Source organism: Passer montanus, unplaced genomic scaffold (genome assembly GCF_014805655.1).
Source record: "Passer montanus isolate IOZ18808 unplaced genomic scaffold, ASM1480565v1 scaffold56, whole genome shotgun sequence".
Classification (NCBI taxonomy): Eukaryota; Metazoa; Chordata; class Aves; order Passeriformes; family Passeridae; genus Passer; species Passer montanus.
Window position 1 is genome coordinate 4,266,021 of NW_024370595.1, and position 15,319 is coordinate 4,281,339.

At 38.7% G+C, this 15,319-nt stretch overlaps 1 protein-coding gene across 3 annotated transcripts in view; it reads left to right on the forward strand.

Moving 5' to 3' along the window:
* CYFIP1 (cytoplasmic FMR1 interacting protein 1) overlaps window positions 1–15,319 on the forward strand; it is a 67,664-nt gene that overhangs the window by 16,097 nt on the left and 36,248 nt on the right. For all 3 annotated transcript variants that reach the window (XM_039725650.1, XM_039725651.1, XM_039725652.1), the window contains exons 2-14: window positions 1,519–1,642; window positions 2,252–2,341; window positions 3,136–3,213; window positions 4,215–4,316; window positions 5,823–6,004; window positions 7,063–7,159; window positions 7,299–7,427; window positions 8,840–8,944; window positions 9,107–9,198; window positions 10,416–10,533; window positions 11,205–11,327; window positions 13,833–13,958; window positions 14,255–14,421. In XM_039725650.1, the coding sequence (XP_039581584.1) occupies window positions 1,526–1,642; window positions 2,252–2,341; window positions 3,136–3,213; window positions 4,215–4,316; window positions 5,823–6,004; window positions 7,063–7,159; window positions 7,299–7,427; window positions 8,840–8,944; window positions 9,107–9,198; window positions 10,416–10,533; window positions 11,205–11,327; window positions 13,833–13,958; window positions 14,255–14,421 (1,526 nt within the window). In that variant the 5' untranslated portion in view covers window positions 1,519–1,525. The remainder of the gene's footprint in view (window positions 1–1,518; window positions 1,643–2,251; window positions 2,342–3,135; window positions 3,214–4,214; window positions 4,317–5,822; window positions 6,005–7,062; window positions 7,160–7,298; window positions 7,428–8,839; window positions 8,945–9,106; window positions 9,199–10,415; window positions 10,534–11,204; window positions 11,328–13,832; window positions 13,959–14,254; window positions 14,422–15,319) is intronic.

Below are 15,319 nucleotides of genomic sequence, written 5' to 3' on the forward strand. Positions count from 1 at the left end.
TGGGCACTGGTTTGTTTATTTATTTATTTTAACAAAAACTGATATGCTCGGGCTGGGAGCGAGGTTTGGGCTGGGCATTCAGGAAGAAACAGACCTCTGAATCTTTCCGTTGGTTGTTTATAAAGTTGTAGGCAAGCTCTCTCCATATGTGGTACATTAGCTTTGCAGCAATGGCTTGGTACACAGGGCTGGTCTCTGGAGATAGACAGGTTGTCACTCCTGGTTGCTTTCTCTCCTTGGGTTTGGGTTTTGGTTCTGTTTTTTCTTTATCAGCTGAGCCCTTCCTTGGAGGTAAAGCTGCTGTTTCTGTGGATCTTTCTCCAGGAATCTGTAATTAGGCAAGAGAAAGTGAGGCGGTGTTTCTCCCAGGCCAATAAAAGTGGGATCACCAGCCCATACCAGCTGTCTTGAAGAGAGCTTTCATCAAAGTTGCATTGCAAAGTTCCTCCCTGTATGTGGGGATGGAACAAATCCATGGGGTGTCACATGCCAGGCAGAGTCCTCTTCCTCTAGGATGTGGGTGCTCAGTGTTGCTTTCCTCCTGGTTAGAGCTGAGGGCAGTGCTCAGCTGCTCCCTGCACCATAGGTGTATGGTTTTTCTCTGGAAAATGAGGGGAATTAACTTGCAAAAAAAAAAAAAGAGACATGCTGATTAGAGATTTTACCTTAAAAATCAGTATTTTTTTAACTCCACCGAGAAGAATGAGATCATTATGCAAAAGTGGATGACTGAGTTGTTCCACCCCACATTTTCTTCCTAAATTTTCACAACATCACAGAATGGGTAAGGTTGGAAAGGACTACAGTGGCTCCCTGCTGAAGCAGAGTCATTCTGCATCATGCGGCACAGCATTGCAGCCAGACAGTTCCTGAAAAGTTCCAGTGAAGGAGACTACAGTTTCTCTGGGCAGCCTTTCTGGTGCTTGGTCACTGGTCACAGGTGGCCCAGATTTCTTTCCATTGCCCTTCTTGGTTCAGAACCCCAGGCAGCAGCAGCAGTCTAAGGTTTATGGAGATTGCCATGGCACTGAGGGGTCTATCATCAGCTACCCAAAGCAGATCTGGCTGTCCTAGGACATGAAACAGTGGAAACAGCTGGTACTTTTTGACAGCCTGGTCTCCTGAAGATGATGTGGTTGTAGAAGCTGTAGTGCATGAAGTTTTGAAAGTACATTGGCTCAAAACTGAGCTTTAGAGTCATCATTTCCTCTATTTTTGAGCTATTTCTGGTGTCCAGCAGTGGGGGAAGGAGAAACATTTCTCGAGTCCTAAAAGTAAGGACAGGGATGTAAGTCTGAAAAGTTTTATTTAAACTTGTATTTGAAAATCAAGTGGGTTTCTGTTTGACTATTTCCCTTCTGTTTTGGTTGAAGGGAAACTTACCATTTCCCGCAATATAAATAGTTCCTTGCTCTTCATGTTACTCAATTGTTTGCAATGTATATAGAAACACATATAAAGTTATCTCTATATGTATACATCTACATAGCTACATTTATGTATGTATTTTCTAACCAGGTGCAAAATGACTGCTCAAGTAACTCTGGAGGATGCCTTGTCCAATGTGGATCTCTTGGAGGAATTACCATTGCCGGATCAGCAACCGTGTATTGAGCCCCCACCATCATCTCTTCTCTACCAGGTATTTTCTCATTAGAGGAAAAGGTTTTTCCATTTCCCAGTGCTGCTAAGAAAGAGTACGTTTTGCCCAAAACGTGCAAATTGTGTTTATATTGGCAATATATAAAAAAATTCTTTTCACAGAACCATCGAATGGTTTGGGTTGGAAGGGACTTCAAAGATCATCTAGTCCAGCCCCTCTGTCGTGGGCAGGAACACCTTCCACTAGAGCAGGTTGCTCAAAGCCCCATCCAGCCTGGCCTTGAAGACTTCCAAGCATGAAGTCTTCATGCTTGGAACGTTGTTGTATACAGAAGTTGTTGTATACAACTTCTCTGAGCAACCTGTTCCTCACCACCCTCACAGTCAATAATTTCATGCTAATACCTAATCTAAACTTACTCTTAGTTTGAATCCCTTCCCATTTGTCCTGTCACTACATGCCCCTGTACACAGTTTCTCTCCAGCTCTCTTGCAGGACTCCTTTAGGTCCTGGACATTGCCATAAGGTCTTCCAGAGCCTTCTCTTTTCCAGGATGAAAAATGCCAAGTTCTCAGTTGTCCTTCTTAGGAGACATGCTCCTACAGAAGACTTAATTCCATTAATTCCATGTTTTCCTTTTCTCTGCAGCCAAACTTCAACACTAATTTTGAAGACAGAAATGCATTTGTCACTGGTATTGCAAGATACATTGAGCAAGCTACAGTCCATTCTAGCATGGTAAGTAGATGTTCAGGTACACACTTTTGTATTACATAGAACAGAAGGAGAGGAATGTGTTTTCTTGCAGTTCATTAAAATAATTATGGTCACAGAAAACAGGTTACCTACTTCCTACTTCCAGGGGGAGGTACGATGAAGAAGGGTGCGGCTTTTCTTTTTTTCTCAAACACACTTCTTAAATTTTTTTAAAATTGCCTTTCCTCTTGAGCAACTAATGTTGTTCCCTTCTTTCATGGCATTCTTGGAAAATTAGGAATAATGTGTCTTATAATTATAGAGGCCAGTTCACAAATGGTGGAATTGACAGATAAAGCACCTGGTTACATGATACTGAAAATTATGTATGTTTACATCAATCTACTTTTAAAATTATATGGTTATTCCTTTACCTATTTTGATTATTTGGACATTGTTGTACCTCTCCTTCGCCATGTAAAAAGTTGCTTTGCATGTGCTGACTCTTCCATCCTTGAACATTCCACCCTGAATTTAAAAAGAAGAATAAATCTCATCACCCTTGCCCACCCCAAGATCATTAAATAAACAGCATTCCTGTTTATACTTATGGATCACAGTGTCATTCATTTTGGGAAGAAAGAACACACAGAAACTAGTCTAAGAGATAATAATTGATGATGTATCATTCAGCATGCAATACACGTATGTTTGTACATATACATTCTCATAAGAGAAGTAGGTTCATTTGGACAAGGGCTTGGAATGACAGAAGACACATGGATATAATCCTTGTTTGTTACAATTCCTATTTACATTGAGTGTCTTCCCTGCAGAATGAAATGCTAGAAGAAGGCCAGGAGTATGCAATCATGTTATACACATGGAGAAGCTGCTCAAGAGCCATTCCCCAGGTAATGGACTCTACTGTCATGCAATTTGTGAACTTCTTGTTTTGGGGTGGAATTACACAGAGATTTGTTAGTGAGTCTGTTTCTGAATTCCTGAATTGTTAAGCTGGGCATGCCATTTAGCACTTGGGGACCAGTTGGACTTTATTTTTTTATAGGGCATTTATAGCAATACCACATAGGGTTTGTGTCAGACTTAATTTGGATCAAGAGCAATATAGGGGTAATGTGCTTTAAAAAGAAAGCTTTTGACTGTGGGATCTGCTTGAAGTCAACATTTCAGTAAAGAAAATGGACTCTTCCCACTCCCCAGTTTAATTCTTAAATTCAAAACAGGTAGCATAGCACGATTAACATTCAGGTTAAACATGTAAGTTTCTAGACACTATTACTCCGAGGCAGCCACTTTCTAAAGTTCAGAGCTACACAGTGGTTTTTGATCTGTATACAAAAAAACCCAAAACCCTGCTGTGAATAGGGCACAAGTCAGCTTCAAATGTCTGGAAGTGGCTGTACAGGAGTGGGGTGGGAAGAATATTAAGAGGCGTCAGAAAACTGAACACAATTATTATCATGAGTTGACTCCTTCCTTTTGTACAGATTTGTAATGCAATTATTTTTTATATTGAAATGCAAGGAAAGCTTATCCTGTGGTTAAATTATTTAGAGTAGAAGTCAAGTAATCTGTTTTAATTTACAGTTCTGGCCCTATTTTAGTGCATGATTTTGAGCAAGTGGCTTAATTTGGAAAGGTTGCACTACACACCCTACAGAGGTGTTTGACAACTGAATTACTCACTGTAAGGTAGAAAGAGAATCTTAGATTGTTTTGGGGTTTTTTACATACAATTAAGCTTAGAAGATTAGCATAAGATTACCAAACCTGGAAATTTTTGTCTTTAAGTTAGTCTCTTTAGGATGATAATGCATTTTTTCAGGATCTTAGTTGCTGAGGCTTTTTCAGGGAAAGTTGCAAGTATAACAACCTCTTTAATTATCCACAGGTCAAGTGCAACGAGCAGCCTAACAGAGTAGAAATTTATGAGAAAACTGTGGAAGTTCTGGAGCCAGAAGTCACAAAACTGATGAATTTTATGTATTTTCAGGTAAAAGGAATGGAAACAAAATTTGTCAGTAGGCTTGTAATTTTATATTCCTGTTTTGTATACATCATATTGTGTGCCCAGGTACTGAACCTAGTCATTATATCTTAGAAAAAATACATCATATTCCTCACAGAAGGGCAGAATTTTTAATGCCTGTCTTAAAAATTGGAGTCAATCTCCATTAAGACTTTCAACATAAAGTCAAATGTAATTGCATATAGTCCCTATGCAGCACATGGGGACAGAGACCTGTTACTTCAGGAAGAAAGGAAATAGATATATAATGTGTTTCACTTGTATAATAAAAACATATCAGCACAGAAACCATTTGCTGTGGAGTGAGGGATCCACAAATCTGGACAGCAGAGCAGCAGGTGCAACTTTGCTATGGCGATTCATAATTGAGGCAAGCTAACCCAGTTGTTGTGACCTGCCAGCCACCCGAGCTGGAGAATAGCAGTCTGTCTTGCCTTCTCCTCCCTCCTGGCAGCTTGCCATCTCTTTCAATGGACTGAGGATGTTTCCAGGCATTATTCAAAGATGGAGCAGCTAGAGCCTGTGAGGCCTGGAGCACACAGGAAGGAGGAGGTTGTTGTACTCAGTAAGACCCCCGGTTGGGGAAGACAACAGGAAATGTTACATTTCATTCAGTCTCCTTTCATTCAAGCAGATTAGAGCTTTAAAGTCAGAACAGATTCCTTTTTATGTTTGAAGTTGCTGTCTTTTTGGTATTTGTAATCTCCATCTGAAATGGCCCTGGTGTGCACTTGGGAAATAAGCCCTCAAATAAACACGTGCCAGGATGACTTAACAGAGCTGGCATGTACAGTGTGCTGTGGATTTTCATTTGTTTGTTTGAAGGGAGCATTCCTATAATTTGCCTTTTAATTCATATATACTTCCTCACCAAAGAGCATGAAATCCCTTTTTTCTGGGGGATTTTAAATTTCATAGAATCACAGAATAGTTTAAATTGGAAAGGATCTTGAAAACCGTATAATCCAACCCCCCTACAGTGAAAAAGGGGTATTTTTGAGTAGATCAGGTTGCTCAGAGTCCTGTCTAACCTGACCTTGAACACTTCCAGAGATGGGGCATCCACAGCTTTTCTGGGCAAGCTTTTCCAGTGCCTCACCACCTTCATAGTAAAAAACTTCTTTGTATCCAATCTAAATTGACCCTCTTTTAGTTTAAAAACATTACTCCTTGCCTTGCCCTATTTTTTATTTGTACTTTTAATTACTTTTATCTGCAAAGAAGAACCTTGGTTCTTGTGTTAGGCAAACTTGTTGGTAAAAATCACTGGTGACCCTTGCAGCAGGCATCAAGTACACAGTGGAGGAGCTGAAAGGCCTGTACTCATATCTTGCTAGTTTTGCATGCTTTAAATATTTGTCTGCTTCACTGGAGCTTTTCACAGGACCAGCTCTGGGTACATGATGAAACTTTTTCCCTGGAAATGTCATGACTTTTACTCCCTGTTTTTCTGTCTTTTCCCCCCATTAGAGAAATGCGATTGAACGGTTTTGTGGGGAGGTGAGGCGGTTGTGCCACGCAGAGAGGAGGAAGGACTTTGTGTCTGAAGCCTATCTGATCACACTGGGCAAATTCATCAACATGTTTGCCGTGTTGGATGAGTTGAAGAATATGAAGTGCAGTGTGAAGAACGACCACTCAGCCTACAAGCGGTGAGTGCACGGGGCAGCAGCACCCAGCCCTTGCTGCCAGGATTCAGGCCTCCCACGAGATGGCAGCAGTTTCTCTTTTTCTCACAGCTTTTCCTTCAAAAATAGTCTCTTCACGTGTGGGACAAGCTACCTTGAAACTAGGGATGGCTTGACTGTAGTTATGCAGTTGAATACATCTGTTTTCTTTGTGCTGTTCTTCCAGCAGCAGAAGGTTTTTATGCCTTTAATGCCAAGCTGTCAAATACTTCTGTCTTGGTGTATGCTAAATGCAATGCATATACTTTGTTCAGTAAAGCTTCTGTTTTTAAGTTTGAGAGGAAGCTGGCTTTCTGGTCACTTGTGCTATGCTTATTCTGATCTATGCTATTCTTGGCATGCACTTTTGATATTTGTAGCTGAGAGTTGTTATACTTGTTCTTAAGATGCTTCAGCTTTGCTGTTCAAAATCATTGTGATTGCAGGCGTAGCAGGGAAGGGAGGGGGTGAAATACCTGTGGCCAAATTTTGTACATGAGCTACCAGATGGTATCAGGTATCTTCTGTTGAGCACAGTGGTCAGAGTAGCAAGGAAAGACAGCTTTATGCCAGCTCTAGCATCTGTAGTCTTTCATGCAGAAAACTCTTCAGTCAATGACAAGCCAAATCTACCTGTGTTGTTTCTACTTACGTGAGATTTAGTTTCCGCCTCCACCTGTTGTAGTTGTTGGGCCTGGAGACCTCTTCAGCTTACTTGGTTTGCCTTTCTTTTTCTTTGGAGGTGTGTTTCTGTGAAGACTGATTTTTCCTGGGTTGTTGAGTGGCTTGGATCTATAGAGCTACGGCTGCACTCAGTTGAAGGATATAGCCAATGGTTTTTAATTTGTTTTTTCATTTCATTTTTTATTGGACCAGCTAAGTAGGGTTGTAGTGAGGAATTTGGGAGAGCAAAGCAGTTTATTTTGGATAAATTAGGTCCATATCTGTCTTCTAGTGAACTTTTCACCTTTTTTTTGAGGAGATAGATTTACTTACAAACAGTCCTGGCCAAGGGAAATACAGTTTTTCTTTTGTTTTTAAAGAGCTGCTCAGTTCCTGCGGAAAATGGCAGATCCTCAGTCCATTCAAGAATCTCAGAACCTTTCCATGTTCCTTGCCAACCACAACAAGATAACACAAGTAAGCTTGAATTGTCTTTTTGCAAGTTACCTAATGCTTTGCAAAAGTATCAAAATAAAGCTCTTCCAGTTTGGTAGTAACTTTTTTCCCAGTCAGTGTAACTAGTTAACTAATATCCTTCTTTTTTTTTTTTCTCCAGTCTTTGCAGCAGCAGTTGGAGGTGATTGTTGGCTATGAGGAGCTGCTTGCAGATATTGTGAATTTGTGTGTGGACTACTATGAAAACAAAATGTACCTAACACCCAGTGAGAAACATATGCTTTTGAAAGTAGGTTTCTTTTGGGTACAAAATTTAAAAAAAAGAATGTTGAGGCAGGGCACAGGTGTTTGAACTCTAGATTGTTTCTGGTTGTTTTTGTTTTTTTAAAAAGAACCAGATTAAGCAAATAATTCGCATTACTGCTTTTCCCCATTATTGTCTTTTTGTTGTATTACATGCTAAAATTATTTGAAAGCTTTTAATCCATTTTTGTTTTTCATAAATTGAAGTTGACCCATTTGAACTGCATCCAGTTCTGTGGAATTGTGTTTCACTGAAGTATAATGACAGTAGAAAGGAACTACTGCGTTTTACTTTAGATATGTGTCAAGATTGTTTAAAAAACTTTTGGAAGTGAGGCTGTGTATCAAATATTTCAGGGAACAAGTATCTTGGAATTAGGACTAATAAATCAGTTTAGTTAGCTGTACCAGTAATAAGAAGGTGCTGGGCAATGTGAAATGTGCCTGATTTTATCAGCTGTATGTCTTGCAGTGGAAAAAAATATACCGAGTAAGAACTAAAAAATTGCCTTATGACAAATATTTTGTTTAACTTTTGAAGAGCTCTGTTTGTTAGGAGTAACTGAAAGTCCTCTGAAACCATACATGAACTCTAGACCATTTACATTCTGTCTACAAGGGTGCCTAGTGTGATTCATGTATTTGGGCCTTTTGTTCACTAGAGATGCTTAGAACAAAGTAAGTTTCTTTGTTTGGTTCCTGTAAATACTAAATAGAATCCAGGAATATGCTGAGTTGGGAGGGACCCACAAGATCATTGAGTCCAACACCTGGCCCTTCACCATCCCCAAGGGTCACGCCTGAGAGTGTTGTCCAAATGCTTCTTGAGCTGTGACCACTTCCCTGGGGAATGTTCCTTTGCCCAAACACCCTCTGAGTGAAAAACCTTTTCCTAATAAATTCCTAACCTTATGTTAAATACTTTGGACAAAATGTAATTAGATTTTTTTTGGATGCTTCTGAGCTCTTGTGTGTATAACTCAGAGAGGCTGAAAGCCTCTGAAAGCCAGAAGAGCAATCACTCAGAGATGTTAGATCTAAACTCCTGTTACCAGATCAGTTTGCATGTACAGAATTTTAATAAATCGGAAGTGAAAAGAAAAGCTCTAAAAATAGCCAGTCTCATTTCAGTGAGGTTTTTTATGCTAAACCATTATACAAAAAAGCAGCATCCTTTAAGGGTAACTGATCAGGCTAATGTTAATGTAAAAACTGCTAATACAGTAAAAAAAGAATAGTACAGAAATGTATGTATTTAAAAATATATTCTGTTTGAAGGAGGTTGGGTGTTTCAGGACTGGTTTTAAAATGTTACTTCTTTAATTATATGAGGAGCAGACTTATAGGTTTTTACTTCTGAGATCCTTTTGTGGAAGGTTTAATTTTTTCCTTTTTCAGGTGATGGGCTTTGGATTATACTTGATGGATGGAAGTGTCAGTAACATCTATAAGTTGGATGCAAAGAAAAGGATAAATTTAGCCAAGATAGACAAGTACTTTAAGGTTGGTTAAGATGTGATTTTAAAGGTAGTTTCTCTTGTATTTTAAATATATTTAAATAGAAAAAGAAGATCTCTTTGGGTTATAATATGGGTAAATACTGGTTTCCTTTCACTATGATTTGTGTTACTAATTTATCTAATCTGATTTGTTCCCTGTGTACAGCAGTTGCAGGTTGTCCCACTGTTTGGTGACATGCAGATTGAACTTGCAAGATACATTAAGACCAGTGCCCATTATGAGGAAAATAAATCCAGGTAAGAAGGAGAATGAAACAGAGAGGAGCATCTTGGATGGGGAAGATCTGACCCTTGGAGTATATTTTCATATTCACCTGTTAGTCCATGGGTCTGTGATAATTAACAGGATTTTCACTTTGTCATCTTTGTGGTGTGGGTATTTCACTATTAATATAATTTGTGTAATGGATACAGCTAAAGAAACAGATGGTTTAAAAACCTTTCTGTGCTGCTGAGCTCATTCTTGTAGCTGTGAAATTTCTTATCACCTGGGTTGGAAGAAATTAATTTTTTCTTACACTAATTTAGTTTTTATTTTTTCCTTTAAATATGAAAACTTTCATTAAAAAGAAATGAAGGATTTTACTAAGCAAGGTGAGCAAGTAGTGCATGGGTGAATAGGCATGTGTACATTGTACATGGAGCAGCAACTTAGCTTGTTCCCCCCTACTTTTTTTTTTTTTGGCTAGGTGTGCAGCGCAGCAAAATGGTTGGAAAATGCAGCCAGCTGTTGCATTAATGGATCCATGGTTTCTGGTTATTGCTTTGTTTTAGTGGGCCTTTCTGTGCTCCTCCAAGACCTTGCCTCTATGCAGTTACATGAATTTAGAATGCTGTGCTTTGCATTTTAATTCCTGCAGAAAAAACTACATAACTTGCATGTAATTGCTAAGAGAAAATCAATGGCAATAAGCCTACTGAGAAACTAAAAATATGAGGCTACTTAACATGATGTTCTTGGTAGCATGTTTCTGTGTGCCTCTTCATAACATGTTAATAGTCTTGATAATGTCTTTTTTATAGGTGAGAGCATACTATACACTCTTCAGAGTTCAACAAGAATAAAAAATATCTGCAGGAGGCTAGATGTATCTTACAGCCTATACCTGTGCTTCTGCCCTACCTTTTAATCCTTTTTGGTCTTGTTCTAATCTTTGTTCTTGTGCCCTTAAAGAGAGATGCTGGTTTGTATTTCATAGCAGCAGCCTTTAAAAAAACAAAAAGAAATCTCCCAAAAGAGAAAAGAAAAATTGACCATTTTTTTCTTAAGACTTGGAAGAAGTGCTATTGTGCAGAGGTAGAGGTATGAAGAGAGGAAAAGCCTCTAACAACAGAGAAGGAAATGTGTAAAAAAAAAAAAGGGAATGCATTATGGATCTTTCTTTACAGTATCAATTGTGCTGTCTATTGTCAAAACTGATTTAGGTGGGGGTTTTTTTTGTCTTCTGAACCAGATGGACATGCACGTCTTCCAGCAGCAGTCCCCAGTACAATATATGTGAGCAGATGATCCAAATCAGAGAAGACCACATGCGTTTCATATCTGAACTGGCTCGTTACAGCAACAGTGAGGTGAGTGGGGTTAGAGCTACGTGTGCAAATGGCACAACACTCATTAACAGTAATTATTAAATATCTGAAAAGCAGGTAGATCTCTGGCTAAATGACAAAGCTTGGCCACCTGAGTCAATAAAAGCTGATTAGGCTGCAAGTATAATCCCCATTCTCTGAATTATATTTGACATAATAATGATACATCATACAAACTCTTAACATCCTTTGGCCTCTTTATGTATCTCAGATTTATCCTAGAAATTTTGGTATGTCTCATTTAGAATATGTAGTCCTTATTCCACACGTGCTAGTAAGAATTTAAACAAAACTAAGTTAAGATTAGTAAAAGAGTACAGAAATGCATATGTATGCATATGTATGCACACACTCGTACATATATAGTATCTAGAGACAAAAATGACTATATAATTGGTATCTTGAATTCATCTGCAGCAGTATTGTAGTCATTAGTGATTTCCATCTGTTGACCAAAATATGTGAAATTTCCTGAGTATCTAGAAGAAAAAGCTGATGTTAGATGGTAAAGCAGGTGTTGGTATATGATGCTGTTTTAGTGCTTCAGTTGATGTAGAAATTTGGCTGTGGGTGCCAAACACAGCATCTTCTGATGTGGATTTGGACATAGATTTTTAAATTTTTAAAATTTTTTAAATTTTTATAATGTCTAGGTGGTGACTGGGTCTGGTCGACAGGAAGCTCAAAAAACAGATGGGGAATATCGGAAGCTCTTTGATCTCTCTCTCCAAGGCCTGCAACTTCTCTCCCAATGGAGTGCCCATGTCATGGAAGTGGTATGTTACATGGGAAATAAAAACATGAAAAAGAGGTGGCTTGGTGAGGTTAGACAGAATAAAATTGCTTTGCTTTACTGGACTGAAAATGTATGTTGTGTTTCCAAAGGGTCTCTGAATATTCTGAACTGGAAGGGACCCAACAAGAATCTTGCTCCCTTAGTTTCCCTCTTCCTTCACTCCTTTTCTCCTTCTGCTTCAAACCTCATTCTTAGAGGAGGGCACATGAAGTCTTCAGAGTCTAGGAGTAATGTTGTTGCTTTGAAGATCCAGTAGCTTGTATCTCACACAGTACATTCAACTTGTTCTATTTAGTGGATAGGCTGTCACCTGTGAACCTTCCCCAGGTTTTACTATCACTCTTGATACTAACATTTTGTAGATTAAGACTTCATCATTTCCTTCTAAACATTTTTTAGAATCATACTGTTGGAAACATCTGTACTGACATGCAGTCACTGAGGAGGTGACAGAACACAGCTCCAGCTGGCTGTGTTTAGACATCACCACTGGGTAAATAGATGGAAGCATGTGCGGTTTTAACACACAAAAATGGATGGAAGGGCTCCCATTGGTTTAGATTGGGCTTTTAGTCAAAAGGAAAGTAAATGCAGGAAAAGGACTCCTTCAGCTGGCTTTGTTTAGACATCACCACTGAGTAAATAGATGGAAGCATGTGCTTCCACAAAAATGGATGGAAGGGCTCCCATTGGTTTAGATTGGGCTTTTAGTCAAAAGGAAAGTAAATGCAGGAAAAGGAAAATGTGTGAGGAGATGAGTTTTTTCTCTATATTGTAATAGTTTGTTTTAAAAACAGATGCCAGTTGGAAAAGTGACTGTGCTTTTTTCCAATAAGAAGCTGCTTAAGGCAGAAATTGAAGAGGAGGATGCAGGAGTCCTTGTTATGCTGCAGACACTGGATAAAAGCTGAATCAAAACATGTTCTAGGAAGGGTTGAAATGTGACTTCCTGTATGACAGAAACCAGACTTGCTCCTCTTCTGCCTCAGATGTTTTGGGGGCATGAAATAATTTGCACTATGTGACTCCGCAGTGGGCATAGCTGGTGAACCAACTTTCTCTCTTGTTTGTATTTTTAACTGCCTCTTTTAAAGGCCAGTAGATGAGTCATGCTTTTCCCTGTATTATCCTATTCCTGTTTAAATCCACAGTGTATTTAATGGTGAAAACCTTGTTCTCCTTTTCTCTTCTTAAGGGAGTTTGCTGTCATCTATTCCTTGCCTCTGCAGCTCCTAGACTCGCACCCTTTATTTCTGTCATCACTAATTGCTGCTCCAGGGTGTCTTCACAATGAAAATCTTCCTATTTTATTATATCTCTGCAGGAAGTCTCTCTTAGCTCTGTTTCTGTCCTACTTATTCCAGGACAAACTTTCTCTGGGCATCACAGCAGGTTTTTTGGCTATTCTCACTACTTTTCATTGTCTTTCTAGTTTGAATGAATTCCCATAAATACTTCTCATCTAAGTTCAAGTTTGTGTTCACCTTCTCCTGTTCTACTGAGAATTTATTCTGATAGGGAGTATCCTAATTATTTACCTGTCTCTACCTTCACTGAGTATCCATGAACATAGTTACATGCATCATGTTCAGATAAAAATTGCAGCATATGTTTGTTGTGAATCTTAACCCTGTCATTTTAAGGCCCCAAAGAACTTCTTTGTTTAATCATTTCCCCAGTGCCCTCTTTGTAGCACTCAGGTTTGTAGGGCGTGATGCTCCCCTTTGCTATAGGTGAATTGATGCTGTTAATCCATTATATTAAGCAAATTTACATTGCTCTGTAATCTAATATTTATGTTAACATGGTCTTAACCAGATCTTGCTATGTGCTGAACTCAAACTGTGAGAAAATTGTATTTAAATGTGACTAGGATTTTTCACTTGATGTACCTGATGGATATTAGGCCAGCCTGACACTGCTCAGGAACATTTTGAGCTGTGTTTGCAGTGACTGAAAAGGCAGTATTTAAGAGAATTGCATGCTGTGCAGATCATATTGTCACAGATAATACAGCTGTTTCCACACATTTCAGCCTAGCAAACTTAAAAATCAGCTTTCCACCGCCCCCCCGCCCCTCTTTTTGTGTGTGGGTCTGATGGATTTTTTTTCTTATGTTCTGAAGTTTTTCTGTGTTTGTCATATTTGAAGCAGAGAAGAAACTTTTGCACAGTAAAAAATGCCCTTAATTCTGATACCTGTTGAGTATGAGTTCCATTTCTTTGGAATAATACAGACTTGCTGGTTTTCAGGGAAAGTTTTTTAAAAAATTATTGTTTGGCATTTCCACCAGATAGTAGTTTCACAATTTACACAAGGTTTGAACATAGTACCAAATACTATTCTTCAAATATTCGTGAAAACACTGTGATATCTCTCAAAGCATGTTATTTGTGTCCAGCTGTGTTTTGTGTTTCTCAGGCATTTTTGTTTCTTTTTGTTCCCCCTACCTTTTTTTCTCCCTCTTCTGCCTTGTGAACTGCAGTACTCGTGGAAGCTGGTGCACCCAACTGACAAATATTCTAATAAAGATTGTCCTGACAATGCAGAAGAGTATGAAAGAGCAACAAGATACAATTATACTAGTGAGGAGAAGTTTGCTTTGGTTGAGGTAAGAGAAATGTTTTTCTATAGGGATTTTCCAAAGATTAATTCTATACAAAAAAGAGCATTCTCTATAGGCATTTTGCATACCCAGTGCAAAAAGACAGACTGCCCTGTGCTGACTCTGAAACCAGTCTGACTCTGTGTTCCTCCATTCAGTAAATGAGGAGCACAGCAAATCCATCCTTTGTCATTTGTAACTTGTTAATTCCTCTCTTCTCATTTCTTATATTTGAAAATACGCTATTTGTACAAATATAGACACAAAATAAAAATGTCTGTTTTTTTGGTTTTTTTTTGCAGGTGATTGCCATGATCAAAGGTCTTCAGGTGCTGATGGGACGAATGGAAAGTGTTTTCAATCATGCCATTCGTCATACAATTTATGCAGCTCTTCAGGACTTTGCCCAGGTCACACTTAGGGAGCCATTAAGACAAGCCATTAAAAAGAAGAAAAATGTCATTCAGAGGTAGCATTACTGTTTTCATATTTTTCTATATTCTTTTCTCCAGTCCTTAGTAAATTAGTTGCAGAATTACACAGATGTTAAATTTTATCAAAGTCTGTACTCCCAGTCTGTCTGGCATTCATGGTTAGCTTAGTTGGATACGAATTGAAGTTGAAGCAGTCTGAAATTAAAAATGAATGGCTGCCAGCATGGCTGCAGCAGGAGTCCAGGTTGTCCTGAGCCTCTTAGGACTACTTTAGGAAGTCTTGTGTTCCCTGTTGTTCATTTTTATTTTAAGAAAATACAAATGCAGTAATAAGGAAAGCAAAATCAGTGTTTGTATTTTGAAGAAAGCTTTCACTGTCCACTTTATTATTCCAGTGTTTCCTTTCTTAGTGTCTTATATTTATCCTACTCTCTCTTCTCTCTGCCTCTCCTAGTGTTCTGTCTTATTTCTCAGCTTCTCCTGCTTTTGGTTTATTAGCCTTACACTTCTCTTCCAGTGCTCCATCTGCCCACACTAATTGGTGACATTTCCTGACCTTCTTTTTTTTTGTCCCTAATTGTTTGCTTTTAATCTTGACTTGTTTGTCATGCGTTTACTCCCACATTTCATTGCAGAGCTCTTAGAGGTGAAAGTCCTTAGCTAATTAGGCTATTGCTAAGTGCTCTGTTTGCCACAAAAATATCATCATAAGCTAAAAATAAATAAATTGCTCCACGTTATCAGGTTTTCAGGGAGAGTGTTTTTGTCACAGGATTTTAATGAAATAGAAAAATATTCCTTTCATACCTGCTCAGATTTGGGATGAAACATTTTCTTGATCATTCAGCATGTCACAGATTATGTCTGACTGTGTTCCTGGGAAGTATCTGAGTTACAGTTCAGTATTTGGACCTAAAAGAATGAAGCTGTTTG